We start from the raw sequence: 27,621 nt of genomic DNA, 5'->3' as shown, positions 1-27,621 counted from the left end.
ATGTCATGCCTTTGTCCAGTGCCAGCTTGTCGGCAACTTTCACACAGTCTCTCCTTTGCTTTTGGCTCCAAACTCTCAGCCACTTGGGCAGTCAGTCTTGTAGAAAAGGCTACCTAGTGCACCTAAGAAGAGAACTTTCATCTATGTTTATGTGAGTAGCACAATCTGCATCCAATACCAACAGCAATGTATTATGCAGGTATAAAAGCTGTAAGGAAATATGGATCACTGTAGAGAGAACTATTAAAAACTAGGGAACTATAGTCACTGAACCATTGATCTGTGGTCTTTTACTTTCTGTAAGAAGTGAATCAATATAGTGATATTAATTCTGCAATTAACTGACCAAGAGCTTGAGGTGGCATAGGGAGGTGGCCTCCATGTGCTCATGTCATCTCATTTCTCCCCAATACCTCTGCCCCCATCCCCCCGGGCTGTGCCCCTTGGCACCCCATACAGGCCTAAGGGACACGCTGCAGACCATCGCACACCAGTGGCAGCAGCTACAGAGGCAGATTCGCCGGCAGCACAGCTGGATCCTGCGTGCCCTGGACAGCATCAAAGCCCAGATGCTGGCTAGCCAGGCATCGCAGGAGGTGGGCGTCGGAGCAGCCAGCCCCCAGGTAAACGGGCCGCACGCCATCCCCGTCTCCCGGCCCGCGGCAACGCTGTGTGCGCTCAGCAAAATAAACAAACAGACGGGCGGCGCGGGTAGGGGCCGCGCCTATTAGCATAGGAAACGGCGGCAGCGAAACTTTAGGCTACGACGTTTCCTCCGAGAGGACAGATCACGCCTAGATATGCATGATGTAAATATCAAGCCTTTCTTTAATGAAAGCTAAGGTAGGCAAGGCTGCATGAATAATTACAGAAAGCACACATATAAGGTGTGGTGAATGTGCAGCCTGATATTTGTTTTACTCACCTTGTGCTCTGTGTGGAATTTTAAAGACCTTCATTCAGGATTGAGGGCCACTCATGTTAAATGTCATTATGTAATTACACTCCAGGCTGACTTTAGAAGAAGCTTGCCTTCCATTCATTCATGGCACTGTTTGTACTCCCACGGTGAAGCCGCTTATGTCACTTCAGTAGGGTTAAGGTTGCTGATAGGATGGTCTTAAACCTGCTCTAGGGTCATTTGATTCGTGTATAATTTGTAGTGTATAGAGTTTATATCTATGTCCTGTTCATCACGTAAATCCACACATTCTATGAAGTGTTCACCTTCTCCTGTTCCGTAAACAACACCTTTTTGTAAGGGTGACACAAATAAACTGGCTGCTTTTAAATAGTTTCTTCGCAATTATAAATCACCACAATCAGTGCGATCAGTCAGCTCTGACATCCATTAGCTGCTTGGTTACAGCAAATTAACAAAGAGCGGAGTGAGTGATTCATTATCTCATTGCTCTTAATGACGATCAGATGCATTGCCTAATTAGAAGATGGCTATTGTAGCAGGAGGAAGGTCAGGCACAGAGCTACTAATCTCTCTCCGCACTGTGTGTTTTACCTCTTGCCGCTGTAAGCGGGCTGAAAAAAACACACGCTGGCCTACAGCGAGGGTGTCACCCAGTGCTCTAAGTCTCTAGAAAGGCATACTAAAACATTTTTGTGTTTAAAATTATAAATGTCACCCGAAAATCTTTAAAATACATGAATATATCAATACATGTAACACTGCATATTATATGTATCATATATAGTACTGTCTAAAAGTATTAGGCAATTAAAGGAAATGTTTAAGGTAGTAAGTATATATTTATTCAGAACAAAAAAAAAAGTTACTGATATCTTGCTAGATGGCTAGAAGAACATCGCTTCAGTACCCAAACCTCTTCTCTCGGACAGTCCAGCCATTCCATATACATGTTTCACCACCAGCTCAATTAATTAACCAATTAATTACTTGATCTGATTGACCAATTAATAAATAATTAAACAAACTAGTTTAAAAAAGTCAATGACGTATTGATTAGCCATGTGAACTGGTACGCAAGTCAAAAAGTATATGGGTGTGTTAGATGGTTGCTGCAAACACTGGGGTTTTTAAGACATTTTGGATTGGCTAAGCTGACAAACTTTGACTGGCATAATATCATAGTTTCACATCAACAAAAACATAATTTTCTTTGGCTGCCTAAGGCTTTTGCCCAATACTGTGTATAGGCAGCATATACGCACACAGACTGATCTGTATGGTACTGTATAAGCAATTAGTAAAGTATGATTAAATTGAAACATACAGACTGCATACATGTAAATGCTCTGTGTGTTTGGTGGGCAAGTACTCCCTGTGTTATGTAGGGTTCTTTGAAGTATTGTATTTTCTTCATGCATTTGGAGCCTCTACATTGTATGTGTGGACATCTATGGATCAGATATATATTATATGACATTTTTTCAGTCCCCACAAGAGGCAACTCAATTTTCTAAAAATCTGTAACTATAATCAAAAAATTGCAAATGTCAGAAGTCTTTTGTGTTTGGTTATTTATAGTTAAGGTCAGGGCTGGGTAGGGGTTAAGGTTGTCGTTGCTGGGATTAGGGTTTTGCCCATAGAAATGAATGGACAGTTCCCATAAAAATATGAATACAAACGTGTGTGTGTGTGTGCGTGTGTGTATCTATGTATGTGTGTGAGTGTATCTGTGCAATATATTTATATTACATTGTGGGGAATTAAATGTTCTCCACAGTATGATAAAAACCTGTTATTTGACATTGTGGGGACTATTTTTCAGGTCCCCATGAAGATCTGTAAATGCAGATCAAAAACGTAAAAACGCGAGAAGTGTCGTATTTTGTTTGATTACCTGTGGCTAAAGTTAGAGCTGGGTAGTGGTTAAGGTCGTCATGTTTGGATTAGTATTTTCCCCACCGAAATGAATGGAGAGTCCCCACAAAGGTATGATTACATACCTGTGTGTGTGTGTGTGTGTGTGCCTGCTTGACCTTGTGCCCCAGGACGGACTGGCATCCTGTACCGGATAAATTAGTTTGAATTGATGGGGTCCATTTTAAATGTGTCTGCACTAAATGGCTTCCTAGCTGCTGTTTTCCATGAGGAGCTGTGTTATTGTGGATTATATTATGGGCACATGCGTGCGGCGTGTCCGTTTGCTCTGTACATTAAAGCACTATCTTCATCAGGCATGTACAGCTCAATCACATAAGTATAGCATGAAGTTCAGTATAGCTCTTTGTTTCATACACTAACCACCTTTGTAGACTTAAAAGGGGGGGGGGTGCTTGGCAGAGAATCACTGCTATTTCTCATCCTTCATAGCCGAGGTACTGGATATATTAATTTTTTCAAATCTCATTAAAAATAAAAACAGACGCTTAGTTAATGAAGTAGCACATACAAAGCATTTGTTATAATTTAACAATGAAAATATATGAGAAAATTATTCACTGTCCCGATGCAAGAAAGTGGTTGTCAAACAAATAGTTTGAGAGGTGCAGACCCTCCAGCGGGATCTTCTCACAGCCCCTCTCCTGCCGCATGTCTCCACCTTTAGCCCTGTTTATGATGTCCAGATGGGGCTCTCCACCCTGCCACAGCAGACAGGTGCAGAGCCTTCAGTGGGCTCAGAGCTGGTGATAAGTATGCACCAAGCATGCCCCGCGTAAGCACAACACGCTCAGTCTGAGTGCTTTTCCATTGAACTACTGAAATGCTTCTGCACATTTTGTTATTCTGAGAAACTGGTAAAATAGTGGCCAGCTGGTAAAAATAAAAACTAATTCCACACCAGCCAAGGGTCATAACACAAAGGACAAGGGGAGAGTATTTCAACTTTTGAAAACATTGACATAAATGTGGATGAAACAATCTTTGTGGTTGTTTTAGATGTACAGTAACACACAGTGCTATTATACTATATACACAGGAAAACAGTTTGCATGCACTATTAAAAGAGCACCAATTAATCTACAGATTAATTAACTAATGATGAAAAATTAATTAGCTAAATAATGCAATGGGCTAACTGCCCAAATCAATTTTGTGTGTACAGTTATTTCTTGAGTTTCCTTGCTGTGGTCTTGGCATTGTGATCTGTTACAGGAAATGTTACTTTAGAGGGAATTTCTAGCGAATGGTATTATATGTTCATTGTCTGCTTTTTAATTTGCAGAACTATTGATTTGACTTTTCACTTCTGTGCGTTTTCTTTCAGATTAATAGTAGGATTGAGTGTTGAATGTTTCATTTGGATCAATTGGTTTTTGATTGTTCTATTGAACCTTTAAAAGGATGAAACTGGGTTATTAGTATTGTGGGTATACACATTATATAGAAAACCAGGTTCCTTGCCAATATATTCAACTGAAACTCACTGTCAATTACTCATTTTTTTTGAACAACAGGTTCCTTTTTGCTATTCATCTGCTTGTGTGAAACAGCACACCAATGAGTAATGTAACTTGTCACTCGTGTAATATATTGCGCGATGAGTACGCTCACAATCCATCCAGAACATTCTTAAGGTGTGCACTAAGCAGGGAGGCTCTCTCTTGACGGCCATAACGTTTGTTGTTATTGCACTAAACATATGCTCTTGGCGTCATCTTTGTGTTCTTTTTGCCAGCTGTGTTATTTTAGACAGGACCATAAACTTTTAACGGGGCTGGATCCTAGGCAAACGGTAATCCTAAGGGGGCCCTGTCCTGTTTAGTTATTCCCCGCTAATTAAATCACAGAGGAAGATTGTAGCGGCGAGATATGCCAGTATCAAATAAACATAACAGTGCTTTTTTTTGGCTGGTTTATGAATTGCACATGTGACTCCATACACTGAGGAAATAGTCCTTCAAGCAGGATGTGACCTGCTGGCTATGCTACTGTGGTTCTTTGCTTTGCTATTAAGCATTTATCATTTGAGTGCTCATGCTGGACATTATGGATGCAGTTTTAACTATCGAGCAACTATAATACCTCTTTAGAGTTAAAATCTATTTAAATAATTCTGCATCTGTTGTGGGAATGCTCTGAAGATCATACAAACTCCTTTTAGCACCTTGAAGGATGAAGCAACAATCCAATCCACCTTGCTATACTTAGTGAGAATATTCATTGGAATGAGATATGAAGATGAGCTGAGGTGGAGCTGCTGTCTTTCACAGCGTGGGAGTGAGCCCGTCTGTCACAGCACAGCACTTAGAGGGTGGTATTGCTATCTTTCATTACTGACCGACAGCAGTATTAAGCACTGTGGCCCTGTGCCACGACTCTTCCTAGGTGTGGCAGGAATATTATGCCTGTCAGGCTGGTTAGATCCCTCTCTCCAAGCACTCCATTCTTGAATTTCCCTCTAATGATCGGTTTAGGATGGCTTGTGTCATTTCTGAAGATACTAGGTCCAACAAGAGAAAAGAGCCACCTGTCAAAATAGTCTCAAATGTTGTGTGAACATTGTAAAAATGTCAAAGATAGGTTATCAGGATGTCATACATTAACCGGGAGCTTTTGCATTGCCTTGAGTTCATCCAATATCTGCGGACTGTGGTGATCCAGGACATGTCAGCCCTGCAAGGTGTCAGTGGAATATATTTGTGCTATTATATGTATGTATGTAAAAGCATGGCTGCCTTATCTGTAGCTTCTGGGAGACAGCTTGTCTGCCCTGGGGCATCTATTTCACCCGCTTGGGCAGACTGGGTATGGCACAGCGGGGGGTGAAGGCCGCCCTCCCGCCCTCTTGCTGCTCCCTAACGTATGTTAACTAGCCGCAACGCCACACAATCCCCATGATGCATATGGAGCAGGCCGGGGGATATCAAAGTCACCACACTTAAAATGGCCCCGGGTTATTGCTCCCTCAAAATGAAATTAAGTGGAGTGCTGCCTTAAATCAGGTCGTGTGGCACCTTTCCCGTCGCTGCCAGCCTCTCCTGCATCTGCTGTTTGCCATTTGTATGGGCATATTCCAAGACATTATGGTACGTTCAAGGAAACTGACATACATATAAGTTGATGTAGGGGAACTTTGACATGGGGAATTCTTGTACCAGAAATAAACACAGTATTTATGTTACACACATAACAGAATAATTTCTAACCATCAACTACATTAGTCATCTAAATGTCAGAATAGGATACAGTAAACACATTTACCTTCTGTGTTTCTAAATGTCTTTAGAAAAGAGCATTTGTTTGTTTCTCTGCTTTTCACCAAACTTAATTTTCTAAGGCCAGTGTACAGTAAGGTTTCTTTAAAATAATTTTGCTGGCTCTATTAGTCTGTTCAGCAGTTTATTATCTGTACTGTTACAATATTTAGTGTTTATTCTTTTTGGTGTTGCTTGATGTTTGATGAAAGAGAGTAAAAAAAAATGACAGTAAACAGCCTAATTCAGTTCGTTTCTGGAATGAAAAAGGAACAAGGAAGTGGATGAGCTACAGTACGGCAAAATCATTTCATGAGAAGGAATAATCTATTTCGTGAAATCTGCCAATGCCAGCATAATCTGGAGAACCTCTGTTGTTGGATTTTATGTAAGGTGCCTTGTCAGATTCCTCCAGAAGACCTCCAGGTATTTTAATGGCACAAAGCATGCACTTCAGAAAATAACACTTAATGGCTTAGTTTTTCCACACAGTTAAATGATACAGGGTAGTGCACACAGTGACAAGCATGACTGCCTTCATATGCCTACCTGTGACATTTCTATTGGACCTTGCAGGTGTATTTCTGCTTTGCGTGGTAAGCCATGCTTCACAAAGCAAAGTTGCTGAAAGCATGTCAAAGTTTGTCAGTTTACTATTCAGCAAAAACATCTTCTGTTACTTTATTGATCACATACATACTGATTAAGGTATTTATATGGTTCCTATAATCAAAAACGGAGTTCCCTAGAGGGGTTAATCATGTAATCAGATGTACGATGCTCGCTTTAACAGTTTAAATTCTGTAAAATTCCATGTTTCCAGTTTCCTTATGTCCTCATTCCTTTTTCTTGGATTTGAGAAATATGGCAATTCCCTTTTCCATATCAAGCATTTTTTTGAGATTTGATTTTGAGTTCTTGATGATAAATACAGAAAATGAGTCAGGAGTCAATCAGTTGGTGAGGTAGAGATGAGTCTGCAGAGAGCAGAAGTAGCTCACTGAATTCACTGTCTGTTCTCAGCGTCATTTTCTCCATCAGCTGAGCCGTAAACTATGAAGCATCTCCACAATCCAGCAAAGCAATTTATGGCATAGCTTTTTTTCGTCCACCATCTTAATTTTTTTTGTAGTCAATAACAATTATTTTTTTTTTAAATCTGTGATCCAAATGCATAACCCTTTTAAAAATTGCATATCTGCGCTTTCAGGATGTATTTACATGCACAACCACCCAAAATGTAATTTATAAAGTAAGTAAAAACATTTCCTTCTCAGAGTCATTGCCATGGGCAGTCCAACAACTGAAATACATATTTAAACAGACAAAAAGGCAGAAACACACATATTGCCTACTTTTTCAGGCACAGTTCTCAAATATTTAATTAAAAGGATGACAAAAAGATGAGTATTACTATTTGGCTTTAACTCTTAATTGCTAGAGCCACAGTTTTCATAAACCTCCAATATATTTGCAACCAAGCCATATATGATCTTGTAGCACATGAAACACATCTTGAAATCTTGAAACACATCTAAAATATCTCTAAGTGTAACCTCTGTAAAGTGTGTGTGTGTGTGTGTGTGTGTGTGTGTGTGTGTGTATATACTGTGTGTGTGTGTATATATATATATATATACACACACACATATATATATATATATATATATATATATATATATACATACATATATATATATATATATATACACACACGTTTGTGTACGTGTGTATGTGTATTATATTATCTATAAATTAACCTTTTTTGTTTGCCTCTTGACTTACCTGAAACTGCCTCTCATGCCATTCAGCTGTATGTGAAGAGATCTATTGAAACCTTTTTTTTTATTTAGTTATATGCAATTCAAACACCCTGAATTGTTTTCTTCCCCAGATACTTAAGTGCTTTTTGAATTGAGTGATATTGTGAATGAAGCCACAAAACCCAACACATACTAAAGAATCTGTAGTTTGGCTTCATTCTTATTCCCTATCCTTTGGCTACATATTGTGTTGGGTTTCATAATCAAAAGCAGGTTTTATTTTTTTCTTGTTTCTATTGTGAATTGAACATTTGGCAGTAGGATCAAAGATTACCGAACCTGCAAGCTAATAAAAGCAACATGGAACACTTTAGGCAGCAATTATTAGAATCGGAGTAATTCTGGAAAATGTGAAACGCAATCGAAGGCTATTACTTTGATTTCCTTTGTGGTTTTCAGAGTGTCTGCCTGCCAAGACTGCAGATGTTTAATGAATCCTATCAAACTAAACACAATAAAGTCTAATCTGATAGCAAGGTTATGATATGAGAACACAGTGTACCTGTTAGAGACGAAACATATCTCACAATGAAGAACCTCTGTGTCACGAGTGGTATAAAAAGCTTTTGGAGTGGGGGCTGACTACAAATTGACATGACATTCCTCATTTTGCAAGTAACAGGCTTGAACATATTTCTTATACTTTGTAGGTTTTAAAGGACTACATATCAAAATTGGTTAGCAAATCTGTTTCTTTGTTTTGTTCAGCTTGTCACCCCATATGTGACGTCCCCTTTGGGCAGAACACACTGGATACTATTACTGCTAATAGAAGTTCCTGTTTATAGGTTTTTCCAAAATCTATCTAGTCCAATATTAATTGAATAAGATATTCTCTAACCACTCTCTCAATGCATTGTGAACTTTGAGGTCAGTTGAGTCTGTCCTCCTTACAAAATATCCGACAATTCTGAATGTATTTTTTATTAGAAATGAAACTTTCTTTTCGACCATGTGGCGGTAGAATGACGAGCCACTGCAAACTGTCCTCTGCCAGCCTCGGTGGAGGGCTTCTGGAGGAACTGCACATTAATAACTCCATGAATCTTTCTGTTTGCTGCTCTCTCCCAGGACAAAGCATTTAGCCTTCAGTCATTGTGGAATAATTGACCATGAATATTTAACCAGCCGTTGTTGGGAAGGGTAGGCACCAGAGGAGCATCAACTGCCCTCTTCATTATTAATAAAGGAATTATTACTGATATTCTGTTGTTTCTAGACCATGGATGGAAACCCTCACAAAAATGCAAGTTGCGAATGAATTAAGCTTGTCACTCCAGTAGTCAGTCCATTTGAGTAACTTTATATATAGACTGGAACATAATCTTGTTAGCGAAGATTTAGTATAGTATTTTTTTCACTATACTGTACATTACACACACCTCATACCACAGATCCTCAGTCTTTCTGTGATTCCCCAACTTTTTTTTTCTTTTTTAATCAGGAGTGCTTATAGCCAAGCTGGTAAACATAAAACTGTCTGGAATGTTATGAAATATCTGCCGCTGAATTACCTTATCATTGCGCTGATTTAACATGCCTCGCAGGTGAAAGACAAAAACATGTGCTATCATCCCCACGGACTCTTCAATGAATGTCAGAGGAGCTTCATACGTCTCCCCCCCCCCCCCCGCCCCCCCCCCCAACTCTCTCATTCTTGAAGTGATATAAAATTCTAATGTTTGCCCTCTGGATCTCTCCTCCCTGAAATCTGGCCAGACCGCTGAAGGTAAGATAGCTGCTATGCATGAAAAGCAAAACAGGGAGGAGAGGGTAAGGAAAGGAGTGAGTCGTGAAATATATTCTGTGGAAAAAAAAATAAATGGCATGCAGAACCTCTGGCTTTGGTATTTTTAAATAGATATATCTCTTATATGTAGTTTCTTTGAATTTGGTTCCCTTGCCGCTGCATGAAACAAACTGAGATTCTCCTCCTCACCACCTACATTTGAGATTTTTTGATGAGCTATAATTATTTCTCTTCAGATTTTATAGCTGGCTTTGACAGATGCTCTGACTTGTAAAAGATTATATTATCTCGAAATCTGGCCATGCTGATTAGAAGTGCTTCTGTTTATGGTCGTCTCAGCATAGCTAATTTCAATGTAAAGCCACAGAAGGGGGAAAGCAATCAAATCCGTTTCTGAGAAAGTGAAGGAAAGCTACTGTTTGTATTTATTTTCCTCTCCCCTGACAACAGCAGCAACTGTCATCATGACAGAAACAAACTGTAACCCTCAAAGAAAGGAAGCAGCACACTGCTCTGTGTCCTTGAATTAAAATGCTGTGTGATGACAATTTGCTTTGCACCAATGAAAAACATCACAGATTCATTTTATCCCTCTTTTTTGGCTTTGGCACTATCCTGATGTTACCAGACAGAAGCCCCTGTACTGTCCAAAGAACTGTGCAACTTCTCAAGAACCATTAGCTGAAATCAATAGATAGCTAGAAAAATATCTTCTTGGAGGTTTTGGAATTTACAGGTTGACAGTGTATTGGAGATATTACATGCAAGCAATCCAGCTGCCTCCTGAAATCACAGGCTGTTTAAGTTTGTTTTTAAAATATTCTGTGTACTCAGACCATTACAATTATTATTATTTTTTATTAAATCACATTTTTCAGCTCTGGTATAACTACAGTCATAATCATAAAACTAGAAACAATGGAAATGGGTGATTTTTTTCTTAGTTAATGAAAACATGATTTGCAATTTATAATGGCCCAAAATATGTGTATTTAAATTGTTGTTTAATATCTTGTTATGAGAATTGCAGTATTTCACAAAGAGGATTTTCTAAGAGAATACCACCTCAGCTTGTTTAACAGTCATGATTTTTTTTATAGCTGACAAAATGCTTTTAGGACATTCACTAAACGTAACAGGGTTTGTCTTTTGGATTGGTTTTGATTTATGTTCACACTTTAATATTGAAAGTAAATAGAACAATGTCCTTGAACAGCACTGTAAGTATAAAGGAAAAGCGAAATAAATAAAACAGTATACGAATGGGTCCATTCCACTGGGAACTGAATTGCTAGTAATCCCTTGGGTGTTCTTTGTAATCTCTGTCTATCACATCTGGATCTTTGGTCCCCTCTGTTGAACATGTAGTAAAGCTGTATATTTGCTGAATTCACAATAGTTCTTTTTCCTAGAAGATTCATTTCTTAGATATGGGGTGGTCAATCTTATCCGCAAAGGGCCGGTGTGTATGCAGGTTTTTGGGGTAACCTATACAGTAGGTCAGCTATTCAAACCCAGGTGTGAGGACTCTTCAGCCTTATGAATGTTCTATGAATGCATCATGAAGGTGTAGTGAATGTTCTATGAATACATTATAACATCCAGTTAATGTAAGGCGTTACCTTTTATCTTTACCTGCTGTTGAAACAACTGCTGTTAAAGGTATAAAATGGCACAAACCAGGTTAATGGGTGAGTTGCGAATTCAGATCTGAGCACACTGTGGGCGTTTCATAGCAATGAAGCACAACTGGCACCTTTCTGTGAATGGGAAGAGCACTCTTATGTTGCCTGTGATATCCCAGCTCCTCTGGGTGTGTCAGGGATCTGCTGATTGTAGGTCTACATAGTCTTTCTGGAGAGGTGCCATCCAGCGTAAAAAACCAGAATGTAAAATTGGACTGAATGTACAGCCTCTGTCATGTATGCATTCCGGAACTTTTTATGTGCACTGTGCTGTTGTTAACCAAGCATAAGACAGAACAGAGAACACGGAAAAAAGACTGAAGAAATGTTGGCCGGTTACGAAATATTGTAATGCAATATGTATGATGGGTGATCAGGTATAGCTTGATGTATTTTTAAATTATTAAATTGTAGTGTTTCAGGCAGCTTAGCACTGTTGCCTCACAGCCATGGGAACAGGGTTTGAGTCTCTACCATTGGTCTGCGCATGGAATTTGCACATTCTCCCTGTGTTGTCGTAGGGTTTCCCCCAGTTAATTTGGTTTCCCTTAACAGTCCATAACATGCCTAGGTTAATTGGTGTCACCGAATTGCCCATAGGTGTACATGTGTGAATGGATAGTATGTGAGTGTGCCCTGCGATGGGTTAGCACCCCATTCTGGGTTGTTCCCTGCCTTCTCCCTGTAGCCTTTGGGATTGGTGACTCTGAACAGGACAAGTGGGTGAATGGATGGATGGATTGGTGTTTCTTAGATGTCGGCTGTCATTACCCACATGTTTGTGTGTGTGTGTGTGTGTATATATATATATATATATATATATATATATATCATATATATATATATATATATATATATATATATCATATATTACAGAGTTCTTACTTTGCTGGGGCATCATGAAATTTAGGCCTCAGCAAGACCTTTGACTAGACACAGTAGTGAGAACAGAGAGTACAGGACAAAGCAAAACTGAGCCTGAGCAGGACTAAAAAACGTAGAAATTAAGAACATCCCTTGTCCAAGACCTGTAATTTGACAAGTGCTGTTTAGTAGTCCTTTTCACAACTCATCCTAGGCCAGATGTCCATCCAACCACAAATCTACTAACCATGTAACCTGGTAAGGGTTGCAGGGCTAGCCCCATCATATGTATCTGTGTAAATACGATTGGAGACATGATCTCAGCAATAAAACTTTCTTGAATTTTTATCCACAGGCCATATTAATGCTGCTGATATTTCTGTCTAGCTATATATGAATAATAAGTACATGATGTAATAATGATGACTATTGGATTTAAAATTTAATTTTGTTGGGAGTTAGCATTCAACCTTTCATATACACAATAACCACTAATAATTTAATTTAGCTTGTGGTAAACTTTATACAAACATTACAATTGCTATATAACTGTAATGTATTGCAATAACCTATTGACTATGTGTTTGAAATAGGTAACGATATAATTGTTTGTAATTATGGCACAAAAATTTGTATTTATTAAAAATTGTCTGGCATTAGACATCAAGGTTCTATGTCACAATTCATGGTGAAAGAATGGTAGTTACACAGATGACAAAGGTATTCTGCAGTGCTACATACTTCACCATGTATTTACCACAGTAATTAAAATTTTCATATAAAAAGTTATGCATAAATATGTAAGATCTTTATGTAAACTTTTACTTTAGTTGATATTCAGTACTTATATGGCAACAACCATGTGATATTCCAATTTATATAATCTAAAAGGAAGTCCCAATATAATATTCCCCTTGGGACATCATCTTCCTCCCGTGGAGCACTTCTCTTAAAAGTCTTTTGTTACATTTGTACCCATAATGTAAGTGCCTTGTATGGAAAATTGGTAATCCAGTTTCCGAATGACATTAAACTCCGTATGACTTCTTACTCAGAAAAGTAAGATGAACACACAGGAATAGCATTCATTACAAAACTGTGTTCTTTTTGTGTAATTGGAATTTCTCCCTAGCTTCGGAGATGGGTTCTATTACCAAATAAATATGAGTCTTCTCTCTGTCGTGCCATTTTTGAGAACCAATTCATCATAGTTTTGATCAACTTTATGGCCTTCTGGAACTTGTTGATAAAACTGAGTAGATTTAGTGGCAGCAGTGAGGGTGAGAAAATATGTTAATCAGAATAGGAAAAACATATTTAAGAGTTAAAACGTGCATGTGTACACACAACCACATCCACCTTCTCTCTCTCACACACACACACACACACACAGAGCAATGCAGAACAGCACATGCAGGGCTGGTCAGCCCTATCAGTGACATAGGTGGCCACATGCAGCACCAACTTTTGAGGGGGTGTCGACTTGCAAGCCATTTCCACTTTGTTTCGGACTTTGGGTGCTGGTGATGATGCTTGCCTAGGGCCGCATCGGCTAGGATCGGTACTGAGCACATGTGAGATGGGCAGGACTAGATACCTGAGTGACAAATTGTTATGACCAGATGACTGGGTCATCTGGAGGATAACCAGCTGGTCCACAGAGGGAAAAACCATGATCCCCTGACATGGTGTTGAACACCTAAGACTTTCACGCAACACAAGAATGCAGCACAAATCTCAGATGATTATAATTATGGTTATGGGAGTAATGTGCAATGACATACAGTACATCAAGGCCGGCTAAGTATGGAGATGATTAGTCTTAGATCAGACTTGTTGGTCCAACGCATCTCACAGATGCTTGACACATACCCAGCTGTCCACATGATGCAACAGAAGATGGGATTTATTGGACCAAGTGACCTTTATCCATTGTGACAAAATCCAGTTCTGATGCTTGCATGCCCATGGTAGGGGCTTTCAGGAGTGTACATGGTCAGCATGGGTACTCTGACTGGCCTACAACTACAGAGCCTCATATGCAGCAGGGCTCAATGCTTTGTGTGTCATGATACATTACTCCTGTAACCATCATGAAAAGTATCTTACATTTGTGCCTTTCTGTTGACTTAAATGACCTTCAATAATTTTGGGAACATAAATTCCAACCTTTTTTCGCAAAAAAACACTACCTGATCAGTTGATTTTACCTAGCTAACATTACTTTTTACTTAACTAGGTATCTCAGAGTTTTGATCATTGCTACTTCAGTTAACAAAAAGAACAACTTTTTCCACTACAAAACAGGAGTTCATTGTAAATCATTGTAGCCAAAAGATCATCACTGGCTAAACAGGTAGTGCTTCCTTTATGATTGTTAATGAGCCTTCTCCTGGCATCATTTGTAGTTGGCAATTATAAATGATTCTGACATTACAGATTGGTGTAGCTAACCATCTTGATAATTTACCATAATGCATTGATGAGTCTTCATACCCCTAATATGTACTCAATTTTTTCATATATGCACTCTGCATGTACATCTGCAAAAACCTTAGTTTTCAGAAACCTTTAATTTTCACTAGTGCTTATTTTGCCATATAAAGCACATAATTTAATGTTTCTAGGTATAGAGATTCTAGGTATAGAGAAATTGCTAAATAAGTGAATGGATTGTAAATGGCTATCAATGTGGTTAGTTTTATATAATAGCAATGTGGAGGAGCAAATGATAGAAAGCAACTTACAGATTTCCGTCAACTTGTGCTGATTTGAATGGTTGATAAAAAAAAGTGTATATTATTTACTTTGGGCATCGAATGTAAATGCGATCAGATGTTCCTCAATCAGGCGTAATTCAATGTAAGACTGCATAATTCATTACACTGTGTAACATTTCTTACCTAATAATAGATTTTGGAATGCATATGCTTGTTTATAAATATTTGGGTTTTATATTTACATAAACAACCCATAACAAAACTAACTCACTTAAGATCCATTATCATTATCATTACGTAATTACGCATGCACTATTTTGCTCTGTACGACAAGACAAGTTGCTTCTAATTATGATTAAGGACAAGTAATAACTTAACCATAGTTTTGCAGATTTTTTTAGTGTTACAAGGAGAATGTCAAAAACAAGATACTGTAGCACAGCAGTAGCAAAAATTCTGATGTTTGTACGTGTGACAAATACGTAACAATGAAACTGCTATTTAGAATCTTCATTTAGTGTCCCAAATGGCTTTTATGGGCAAAATGTTGAAATAAATAAGTAGGGAATGAGTACATGGAAAATTAACGAAATGTGCTACATCTCTAGGCCACTGATACCAACTGGCTTGGCAATTCAAGTCATGGTTCCTACTCCACCATGAGCCTGCAAAGAAGATCCATTTGGGCAATGACGGCTTCTTCATACAAATTCACTTACAAATAATATTTGATTTCATGCATAATTAGTTTGTCCATCAGCAGGCGTACAGCTTCGCACAGTGGGTGTATCGCCGGCATTGCGGCAGCCTGATGGCACTTTCTTTGGCATAACAGCCAATATGCATTAGAAGAATAGCAGAGTTCCAGGCCAGTGCGTGAGATGAGCTGGAGGTAATTTCCTGACCTGGTCTGGGAGCCGCACCTTTTTGATTCACAAAGCAACTCCAACACTCCATCCGGTGGCAGCTTTCAATTTTTGATAGAGCTCCTGCCCTACGGATTAAACTCACAGACTTAATTATGTTTTAAAATGATATTTTAATTAAATATCAAGGTAAGCAAAAATGGATTTAAAAAATAATTAATCAAACATCAAAAAAATTAAACCTTTTTTTCTGCTTGAGCAGCAGAAAAGTAAGAAGCCTTATTTAGGTCTCTTAGAGATTCAATCTAATTTAATTCTTTCCCCTCTCTAAATAAACAGTCCTAAAACCTTTTTTCATCTGGGGGAGTAGAGATGATAGGGGTAATCAATATTTCTAGCATTTTAATTAAAACCGTTAGTGGAATAAATCCATTTAATTATCAGTTAATGAAATACAAGGTCATTTACCTGACAGCAACTTTGAAGGTAGCTTACTGGTAAAAATGAGGCACAGCAGTCCAATGTCATAGCTGTTTAGCTGCTGTCAAAGCTAAGGTTAAAATCCTTTCAGTTGGTTAACCCCTGGAAGTCCTCTTCCCTGCACTGCTTACTTTCTGTCGCTAGCACTGAACTGACAATATAAGTATGTACTTGTGCTCTCACACCGCATACAGTGGTAATACTGTGCTGCAAAAACCTGCACGTGGTTGGCACCCTATGTATTTCAGATTTTAGCTCAACTTGTCTCAATCATTTGTACTGCATTTGTGCTGGTTAATGCTTTTAAAATATTTGTTTGTGCTGCTTCAGTTTCTGAGATATAAATGTTTCCCTAGTCACATGACACTACCATAAAGTTGTCCCACCCATTTGTGTCCGATTTCATCCAAACCAGTTTCAATTGTTTGTTCCACATTTGTGCCAGTTTGTGCCTTTTAAATTTTAGTTTGTGCTGCAATAGTTTCTGAGATATAAATGTTTGTTTACATGGTGATCTCACCACAGTAGAGTTAACCCCCTATTTGCGTCCAATTTGGACCAAACCAGCCTCAGTTTTTATTTAGCGCTTGTAGTGGTTTGTGTCTTTAAAATTTCCATTTGTGCTGCATTAGTTTCTGAGATATAAATGTTTGTTTATATCAGTTGTTGGTTAAGAATGTTTATTTTTGAGTTATACCTCTTGGTTTATGCTATTGCGTGATCGCTGTATAGAGCTAATGGTCATGATTCACATGTAAACGAAAAATGTGGAAGATTTAATGCTTCCGTGGCAAAGATGTAAACTCAGTCAGCATGAGCCATATACCGTATGTTAGGACTGTGCTGAATTAATTTAGATTCTCAGCTGCTTCTACCACTTTGGGTTTTAATTATGGTGTATAATTTGTATGTCTTGTTATTACTGTCATCATTGCATTATTATTACAAATTTCTTTGGAACTTGTTTCATTTGAGTAGGGATTCACTGATACCGATACCACCATCGGATACTGGGTTGATACTGTGCTAATATGCTCATAGTTGCATTCGTAAAAGTTGCCCAGTACTAAGAACCGATGCCATTTTCATTGTAACATTACATTTAAACTCTTTACTTTTTTTCTTCTTTTTTGCTGCCCAATCAGATTTTGCCATCTAGCAAGAGATTTGTTAACCAGAAACACCTTGGATGGATAAATGCAGAGAAACCTAACGTTGGCAAATTTGGGAATACACGTGGAGGATGTGGACAGACTTTAAGATAAGGAATGATGCCAGAAGTAAAGCAGACTGTAAACTTTGTTCTGCTAAAGTGTCAAAAGAATGAAGGGGCAGCACGTCATTTAACACAAGCAATTTGATTAAACATCTAAAAACACACCATAGTGTTGAGTGCACGGAGTCTGCTAATGCTAGCAGAGAAAGACCGCAAATTCTGGAGAAGCGACAGAAAATGAAATAGAAGCGTTAGTTATATCTAACATAACTAACATAATCTAAGATATAACTAACGCTTCAGGTTCAATCACCAATATAAGTACACTGGGGTGTACGCTTTCTTCGTCTCTATAAATAAACCAAACACTGCCAAGATGACCAGTCACAGTTGTTATAGTTTGCATCACTTCCACGTGTATTTACATTTCTGTGGCGGTGCATGTCAGGCTATGGCGTAGGGTCCAGGGCTATGTCGATTCGACGTGTAATTTGTAATATTTTGTAATATTTTGTTTCTCTATAAAGAACTTTCATGCTGAGAACTGAAAATCTTGATATAAAAGTAATTAAATGTAAATACACACACACATATATATATAAACCCCATTATAAATAATACAGTATATAATGATAAATATATATAATATTATAATGTATAATGCATGTGTTACATTTTGTTTTACAAAGTTAGGAAGGCTTTGTTTAAGGTTTAAGTTAAGTCTGATGTTGCCTTACGCATAAAAGAATTAGAGTTTTTTACCCACAATGTGACAAAAGTCTACAGTTTATTAATCAAACACTGGAATTGGATTGGTACTTGGTATCAGCTGAAAGCCCAGGTTTCGGGACAGAAAAAGTGGGAATGGTGCATCCCTCATTTTGAAGGGGGGGGGGGTGATATGGCAGTACTTCGTCTGTACTTTGGGGTCTCGCCCAAAATTTTTGAGATCGGGGCGGGGGGTCCACTTCAGAGTTTTTACATTAGAAACGTAAATATGAGCTCTACATGGCAATGATGTAATGGCATAAAGCAAGAAGTATGACTCAGAAAAAATAAAAGCACAAACAAAATAATTGAGACTTATTTGGTCCACTCCACCATGATGACATCACAAACTAAACAAACAAAGAAAATGAATGAAAATTTCGGTGGCACAAACCAGCACAAGTGTGACACAAACAACTGAGACCGGTTTGGCCAAAATAATGTAAGACACAATTGGGGCCAATTAACTGTGGTGTCATGTGACCATGTAAACAAACACTTAGAACTCAAAACTAAAGCCAAAGAAACTATAAAATCCAAAACAAAAAATTCAAGGGCACAAATTCAGCACAAGTGATTGAGGTCAGTTTGGTTCAAATCAGATTAATATTTCATATGTTAAGGCAACGCAAATGAAAATTTTAACAGCACAAACCAGCACAAATGTTACACAAGCAAATGAGACCAGTTTGCTTACATTTTCATCATATGGTGGGCCTACTTCTTTAATAATAAATACACAGGTGCTATAATAAATACATTTCTATGCAAAAAAAACACCTAATTGTATACCCTGGACATATGCAAATACATGTGGTTTTGACATGAGTCCGTCGCTGCCATTGATGCTTTGCTTGTTATGACAGTAACTCAAAAACCATTTGGTGGATCTTTTTCAAACATAGTAAAAACATTGTATTGGGACCAACTAGTAATTATTACATTTTAAGATAGAATACCCCAAAATTAAAACAGTGCCACATAGTAATAACAAAAGGGGCAGTTTTCACACTTGATCCCGTTATGGTGATAACTTTTTGATGGACATTTTTCAAACTTTGCAGAGGTATTGTAGGGATGGCACACTGGAAATGATTACATTTTGAGACAGATCTTCCCAAAATTAAAGCAATGCCATTTACAGTATAGCGTCAGCAAAACGAAGGGTGGAGGCAGACGATGTGATAATTCAAAAAGCATCTGATAGATCTTATTACTGCTTAACAAAAACATTATATAGATGAAGATCTACACCTGGGTTTAAATTGCCCATAAAATGAAACAGCAGTACTGTGTGGCAGCAAAAGAATGAAATAGCAACTATAAAAGATGCTTGGGGCCCTACTTTCTACCTGAGCAAAGCGTGATGCACAGTGGGTTGTGGTGGCTTAATGATTAGCGAAACGCACTTGTAATTGAAAGGCTGCATGTTCGAATCCCTGACCAGCAAGGCACCACTCTGAGGTACCCTGAGCAAAGTACTGTCCCCAAGCACTGCTTCCTGGGTGCTAAATTAACTGCCCCCTGCTATGTCACATTGTCACATATGGATTAAATGCAGAGAACACATTTCTTTGTTGTGTGCTGTGGTGTGTCAACAACGACAATTTATCACTAAATAAAATAAAATTTACTAAATAAATACTTTTGTACCAGCACATTGCTCATTTTCAAAAATGATTTTGCCCCCACTTTCCACTTGTAGGAGTGATGTTTTTTAACTGAGGCGTGGCTGGGCACATTGTCACCACATACCTATTTTAAAACAGCGAAATGATATGCTTTTGACCAGCAAAATCTAAGTCTAAAATCAGTGGTGCATTATTAAACGGTATTTAAGCGGCGCTTTTTAGAAACACTCATTATTAACACACATGTATGCACTCGAGGTGCACTAATGGGTTTTTTTAATTCAATTTATTTTAATTTATATATGTTTTATTATAGAGTACATCTGGTCCTTTCATGTAATCATACTTTTTAATGAATCACCAAAAGAAAGACAATATATATTAATTAAAGAAGAAACCATATCATTAAAAAATCTTTCAAGTTCAAAATTAAGCATGTACTATATTTGAAAGGACATTTGGATTGCTGAAAATGCATTTAAGGTGGAACATTACAAAATAGCCATCAGAAGGTCATGGCATTGTTTGTGGCACGCTGTATGTTGCATAACATTGCCATGCGTGATGGATATCTGTTGGACATAAATTAGCAAACATAATAGGACTTTAGAAGGCATGTTGCTGAACTATATGTGCTGATGCCAACAAAGGAGTGTACGGCAACAGCAGAAGGAGTAAGGAGGGATCAGCTGGCAGAAGAGTTGAATCGTCTGTAGCCCAGTAAGGAATCTAAATTGCCTTTTATTTGAACAACTTAAAAACCGTAGGTTGTGTTTTGTTTGAACAAAGATTGCACTCTTATTTATATTTTGTGAACTGCAGACCCAAGATTAAAAAAAAAAATAGCCAAGTATAATTAAGTCCCCTTTCCCAGCCACTGTGCTTGTTCAGCAGTGAGCTTCTTCTCACATCATTTTGCTGCTTTTGGCACTGAGTAGTTGATCTAATGATGTAAGTAAACAAGGGCACACTCGCTACTTCCTCATCCCATGCCTGCTTCACTTCGAAAGGCTTAGGTGGAACAGTGGTGGATGGTCAAAATAGAGTCATAGGTCTTGTGAATACAGTAACTCTAAAATTATTTTATGGATCTTTTTCATACTTTGCAGGCACATTGTAGAGGTGACAAACTGGAAGTGGTCAAATTTTTAGAGAGATTTCCCCAGAATTAAAACAGTGCCACATAATGATACCAACAACAGTAGTATCAGACATTTGATCCTATTAGCGTAATAACTGGAACAGTATTGGATCTTGTTCAACTCTTGCAGACATGTTTTAAGGGTGAAGGTCTGGACCTGATCAAATTTTGAGAAAAATCTCATTAAAAATTGAAACAACAGCGCTTGACACCAAAATAAAGGATAAGATAATTAGAGGCTTATCCTTGTGAATAGGATCAAGCTATTTGTTATTATTACCGTATTTACTGTATTTGAGGGATGTTATCACCACATCATAAAAACATTGTATGGATGAAAATCTATACCTGAAAATATACACCTCAAATCACCTCAGAACTGAAAATTTGTATCTCAAGACAGAGGGCAGCTGATAGCGAAAATGGAGGCTGCAGCCACCATCTTGTGAACACAGCCATCTGCCATCTAAACTTATTCCATGGATATTTTGGCAGACTTCCCAGGAACATTGTATGGGTCAATGATTATAAAACTGTGGGGCGCGAGATGATTTTCTGAATATTCTATAATAATGTTTATATTGATTTTTTGTCACTAGCCTTCCTGTTCAGAAAATTTTATCCACAGCAGTCTGGTAGGGAGAGGTGTGGATAGTGTGTAAGGTAGGGTTTGTAATATTTTCTTTAGATTGTGGTATTTTAGTTTGGTAAAATTTATCATGGACGACCTCCCCTGGCTTGACTGAATTTATCATGGGGGAGTTTAATCATGTCACTTTGTGTGTGTGTGTGTGTCTGAGTATGTCTTAAAAAGAGATTCATTACCCAGTTTGAACCTTTCAAAGCATGTGTTCAGACATCAGGCAAGATAAAGGCCCTTGTTCACCAGCATTCCTTGTTGAGTTTTGGACAAGGAATTAGTATAGCCTATTGTAAATGAAAGCACCAAGAATTAAAATACTTTGATTTGTAAATACTATTCTTTGTTGGTGGTATCTAATCCCATGTATAGGCCTATACTGTAAATAAGAACATTCATTTTTGTATATTGTGGGGTCGCCCCATATTGAAAAATAAAATGCTGTGCAAAACAGAAATAAATATAATAGAAATATTTATTCAATAATTCATTTTCCACTGCATATCAGGGGCCAGATTGTGGTGGCAGTAGTCCAAGCAAGGAGGCCCAGACCTCCCTCTCCCCAGCCACCTCCAGCTCCTCCAGGGGAATACTAAACATATAAACAATATAAATGACATTTTCAGTAATGGACATTAAAATATACACAAAGGAATATAAGTACCAATGTAATTGGTGGAGAAAGATTCTGCAAATTGTCATATAATGGAATGTTCAATAAATGAATAAGTACACGTTCAGACCTACATATCGCAATAAAACCTCAGAGCATTTAGGTAAAAACAAGCTTGCAGTATTAACTGTCATTTTTCCAGGTGATCCATCCAGTACTTCTAGAAATTGTATAGGTTGGTGAGTGTGGAACGAGTATTGCTTAGATAGGCGGAGCGAGTGACACGATAATTTGGGGTATCCAGTTTAGTATATAGTATATGCTTTGTATATGCATTATATATAGTACTCTGATTATAATGTTTGACTAGAAGCACATTTAAAAAAAAATTAGTTAGCTTGTTAACTGTTAACTATTTTTATTAGTTACAGTTAGCAGTGTGAAAAAAGACCGAAAATGGGTGGGGCTCTTTTCCTGCATGTTTTTTACTCTTTTTGATTATTGCAGTGTAGTAAATATCCACCTTGTTACAGTAGAAATCTTACATTATTGAAATCTCCATTCATAATTTATCTGTGTCCTTGTCACCAAGGAAAGTCTCTTCAGCCATTCACTCCACCAAGCCCCACAACAGATTTGATTTCATACTCGACTCTCTTGAGCTGTACGAACAATAACAGGAGTGGCTTCAGCTGGCTGGAACAAATACATAAAGTAATAAATAGAGATACAATGGAGCAGAGAAATCGAATTTAACTTGGCCTGAAGCACTTACCTGGAATGTGTATATAATGTTACCAGACATTTGTCATTGGGAGTCATTTTGGAGTTTCGTCCTACTGTTAATGAAATAGTAAACTCGACTCTTTACATTACGTTCCAGCTTTATGCATTGATCTTTACAATTGCTTCTTTGTCTTACTCCTAAAATCAATTTCCTCCTGTGATTGCCACAAAGAGCACCACAACCTTTTTAAAAGCAGTTGCTGAATGCATTATTTTTTTCCATTGTTCCCATTCTTCCTTGGTATCATACCACTGTTGCCATCACAGCTTACAACTTACATTACAAACATATGTAATGACATTTGTTCCTGTTGAAAAAGTCAAGCAAAAAAAATCTAAACAAGCATCAACTCTGCAAAAGAACAGTGGAGTCAGTGCTGGAGGCCAAGACTTACAGTATGTGATTCAGTCTGCTTTGTGGAACTGTTTTTATGGGTTTTTTTTTTTTACCATAAATACAATTACACAATATTTAGTCTAATATCATTAGGCTATCTGCTAAATAACTTGAAATTCTTCATTGTTTTAGATGACAGTGTAATGTAAACTTTGATGTTTATACATTATGGTTAAAGTATGGGGAAATGTGTGTCAACCTAGCTAAATATTAACACTTTACTTTGTTTCCGCTTATGTTGTATGTTTTCAAACTCAGCCATAAGAGATTCATTCTGTCCTCTATCAGATGTAGTTTATGAGCAATGAAAAAGAGGAATGCTAAAAGTTTTTCTTTTATGATAAAATTGACTTTCCTGTGGCGTTTTTATTTAACCTGAATCGCGTCAGTAAAAAATGTTAGTTGGGCAAATTGTAATCTATAAAATATGCATGTCACTTTTGATAAAGTGGTTTTCCCATTAGAGAGAATTTAGCAATAGTCAGCCCATTGCAGTGTCCCAGGGAAAGAGTAATGCTCATTTTGCTCGCAAATATTTGCCTTTTTATCAGTTTCACCAAAATTAACTTTGAAACTGTACATCCATTCACTCACTACACCTAAAAGCCACCAATTTCCTTTTCCCTAACATAAAAGCAGACTCGGTGAGGTAGCTCAGATAGCAGCTTTCTCAGAATTAGCAATAAGATCAGATTTTTTATGTTACTTAATTATTTCCTAATTAAAGTTTGCATGTTAATTAAAATTGTGGATAATGTTAATTACCTATATTAATGGATTCTCATGTAACACCTGCCTGAAGCAATTGGCTCAGTTTTCAAAATATCTTCATCTAAGCTGCTTGCTGGATGTCGCCCATTCTTTCAAAATATGTCACAAAATTAGAGTCAGACAGGCTTTTGCAGCAGGTTGCTGTGAAAATTTTCGTACAGCGATTTTAATTTCATGATTCATTTCAAAGACCAAAAGGAGAAATGGGTTTTGGATGGGGGCTGGGGAATGTCTCATGTTTTATCGTTTCTCAATAATTTTGTGTTCAGTTCCCCCTTCACATTTTTCGTTAAGATGGGTACTTGGGCCTAGCTGTGCAAAACAGTACAATATTAAATCACAGGGTGTTATTACATTTAAAATGAAGATAATCACACAATCAATATCACCTCCACCTCCATAATCAGTACTATGAATGCTGTCCAGGAGGACCGTCACCTGAGTCCTCACTACAGCAAGACGTCTCTGGCTGTTTAGACTTTTTGGAAGCAAGGATCAGCGATTAAATGTCACCTTTCAGCAACAAAATTAAATAAGAAGCAGCAATTTGGCTCCTAGCAATTGCTAATTTCACGCCCTGATAAGTGTTGCAGGAGCTAAACCATCCAGACTCCCTCAGATATTTCTTAAAGGTACAGGAACATCTGTTAGCACCCGCAGGCCTAGTCTTCTGTTCATCAGTGTACTCTCAGAGCTTTTTAGACTTATTGTCTGGTATAAGACCATGACAGACATCAAAAACAACATGACAGTGACCAGCTACTAAAGTACCTCACTGATGTTTTCTGTTAAATATATACTGTGGTCCCCTCATATCCATGGGTGATATGTTCTAAGACCTACCACAGATGTCTGAAAACACAGATAATAATGAACAATCCCAGGGTTCCATATATAATGAGATTTTCTGGTATTTACATATGGTTAATTGACAAATTGCACACTGTAAGACATTACCAACACTAAATGCAATAATAATAAAATACATTGTAAATTATTGTGCAGTACAGTGCTCTCACTCTCAAATGAAAGAGATTTTGACGTTGTAGCCAAATTCTCAAGAGATGGTAGAACAATATAAAAATATTATGTGTCAATCGACAGAGCAATGCAAATCATGTTTTTTTATACATTTTTATAATACAAACACTGCAATAACGCTGCAGTGAATGTGATGTGCAAGAACATTAGAGGCAAACTGGATGAACGGTCTGTAGGGAAACATGGGCAAGGAGACAAATAAAAGATGAGGTATGTACTGGGCGAGACTGGGCTGGTGGATTTCACCATATTGCACAGTTTGAAACTTATGAACTGTTTATTTCTAGAATTTTTATTTTTCTTAATTTTTTTACAGTCCTCTCAGTGGCAGTTCTACACCATTTCAACTGGGGTGGGGGGCAGACTAAGGCCATTTGCTCTGTTAGGGGGGACAGATGCATTTCACCTTAATGTCCTCCAAGTATTACTTATACTAGATTGCCAGCATTAAGAAGCAAAAGACAATTTTGAAAACCAATAAACTATTTATGCAGTCCTTTGCAGTCACATTTTACAGTTTTTACAAATATTTAACTCACTGTGATTTCTTGTTTTTTCTGTCATTAACTGCGTTTTTCAGCAACTGAAGTGACTCATCCACACAGGGCCATCAAGAAATTGTGCTTATATTTGTGTTTTTTCATACTGTATTTAGGGAGGGCATGGGGGGGGGGTAAGCATATTATCATGGGGGCACTGTCCCGGTTCCCCCCTTGTATTCTTTATTCTTTTCAAATGAAGGCAAAGGAAAATTAGTGCAGTCACTAGGTCAAGTTCTATGCCGTCACCCTCCCCCCATTTCATCAGAGAGCACTTCTAGAAACAAGAAGACCTGTCAGAGTAACAGGTTCTACATGGGTCATTACATCTCAACTGCCATGCTCAGCCTGATGGCCTACTGATGCTTCTCACAATGTTAATTTCTTTTCAGTGTGTAATCCTGCTATTATCCATCCATCCATTTTCCAAACCGCTTATCCTACTGGGTCGCGGGGGGTCCGGAGCCTATCCCGGAAGCAATGGGCACGAGGCAGGGAACAACCCACGATGGGGGGCCAGCCCATCACAGGGCACACTCACACACCATTCACTCACGCATGCACACCTACGTGCAATTTAGTAACTCCAATTAGCCTCAGTTTTTGGACTGTGGGGGGAAACCGGAGTACCCGGAGGAAACCCCATGACGACATGGGGAGAACATGCAAACTCCACACACATGTGACCCAGGCGGAGTCTCGAACCCAGGTCCCAGAGGTGTGTGGCAACAGTGCTAACCACTGCTCCACCATGCCGCCCCCCTGCTATTATTGCAGGTGAATTATACACTACATCACTGGAGATAAGAAAAAAGGCTGTTGACATCTACAATTCTGTGTATGTGGCCAGCAAAGAGGGTAACAGTGTGTCACCCTGCAATACATACTATGAGTCAATCATTTCTTCTGCAGTTTGTCCCTTTTTCTCGTTGTTGAAAATATGCTTCATAAAGTAGAAGTCCTTCAGTTTTGTTTCGCAAAATGCATCAAGGTCATTTATGCCACTATCTTTTAAGTAGACTTTTTATACAGTTCTTACAGATTTCAGAAGGAACGTCGACCTTTCTCACACATGGCTCCAATAATAATATCATCATTTTTGCCAGTAAAATCTAAAAGTTCATGTCCAAGAGATAATACCACTTACTAAATCCAGAGTTTATAGCCAGTTCTATCAAGGTAATAGTTTAAAAATAAGTTTCATGTTTCCAGTGGTTCCTTCAGAGACCTCTGCTCTTTTGGAATCCCACTTCAATATATTTTTTAAATTGAATTGACATGATGGAAAATACTTGTAATATTACGCAGTATACAAACAGTCTCTCGTTACCTGTTTCAGGAATCAGTATTTCATGTCATGAGGCTGCAGCAGATTAACTTAATATTTCACTCTGTACTGACCGGCCTGTCTGGAGAGCGGTTTGGGGAGTTTTAGGCCTTCTGTGGAGAGTGTGAATTTATAAGATCCTGTGACAGAGTTGTTTACTGTTCACGGCTCCCTTTCAGTCCACACAAGCATGGTTAAATTTATTTTCTGAGCATGCATTCTCTCCTGTCTGATCTAGGCATGGCACATCAGAACTACCCTGATGGGAGAAATTTCAAACAAGTCGGCACATGTACTGGGTGTTTTGAACCCAAGTAGTGCAACACAGGTGGAGGTACAACTCCCTACAGTTTTCAATTTACAATGATGCTGCCTGCATTCCAAAAACACACTAAAAATAAATAAAAGATATGTTATGTCACATTCCATAAATATACAATTTAAGA

The 27,621-nt window shown here is 38.1% G+C and overlaps 1 protein-coding gene across 8 annotated transcripts in view; it reads left to right on the top strand.

Moving 5' to 3' along the window:
- The window catches only part of akap6 (A kinase (PRKA) anchor protein 6), a 168,444-nt gene that overhangs the window by 77,461 nt on the left and 63,362 nt on the right, over nt 1-27,621 (top strand). For all 8 annotated transcript variants that reach the window (XM_048974096.1, XM_048974095.1, XM_048974098.1 and 5 more), the window contains one exon: nt 460-623. In XM_048974096.1, coding sequence (XP_048830053.1) covers nt 460-623 — 164 coding nt within the window. The remainder of the gene's footprint in view (nt 1-459; nt 624-27,621) is intronic.

This window comes from Brienomyrus brachyistius, chromosome 14 (genome assembly GCF_023856365.1).
Source record: "Brienomyrus brachyistius isolate T26 chromosome 14, BBRACH_0.4, whole genome shotgun sequence".
Taxonomy (NCBI): Eukaryota; Metazoa; Chordata; class Actinopteri; order Osteoglossiformes; family Mormyridae; genus Brienomyrus; species Brienomyrus brachyistius.
The sequence above is the reverse complement of the archived record's forward strand: the minus strand, read 5'-3'. Positions and strand labels throughout refer to the sequence as shown.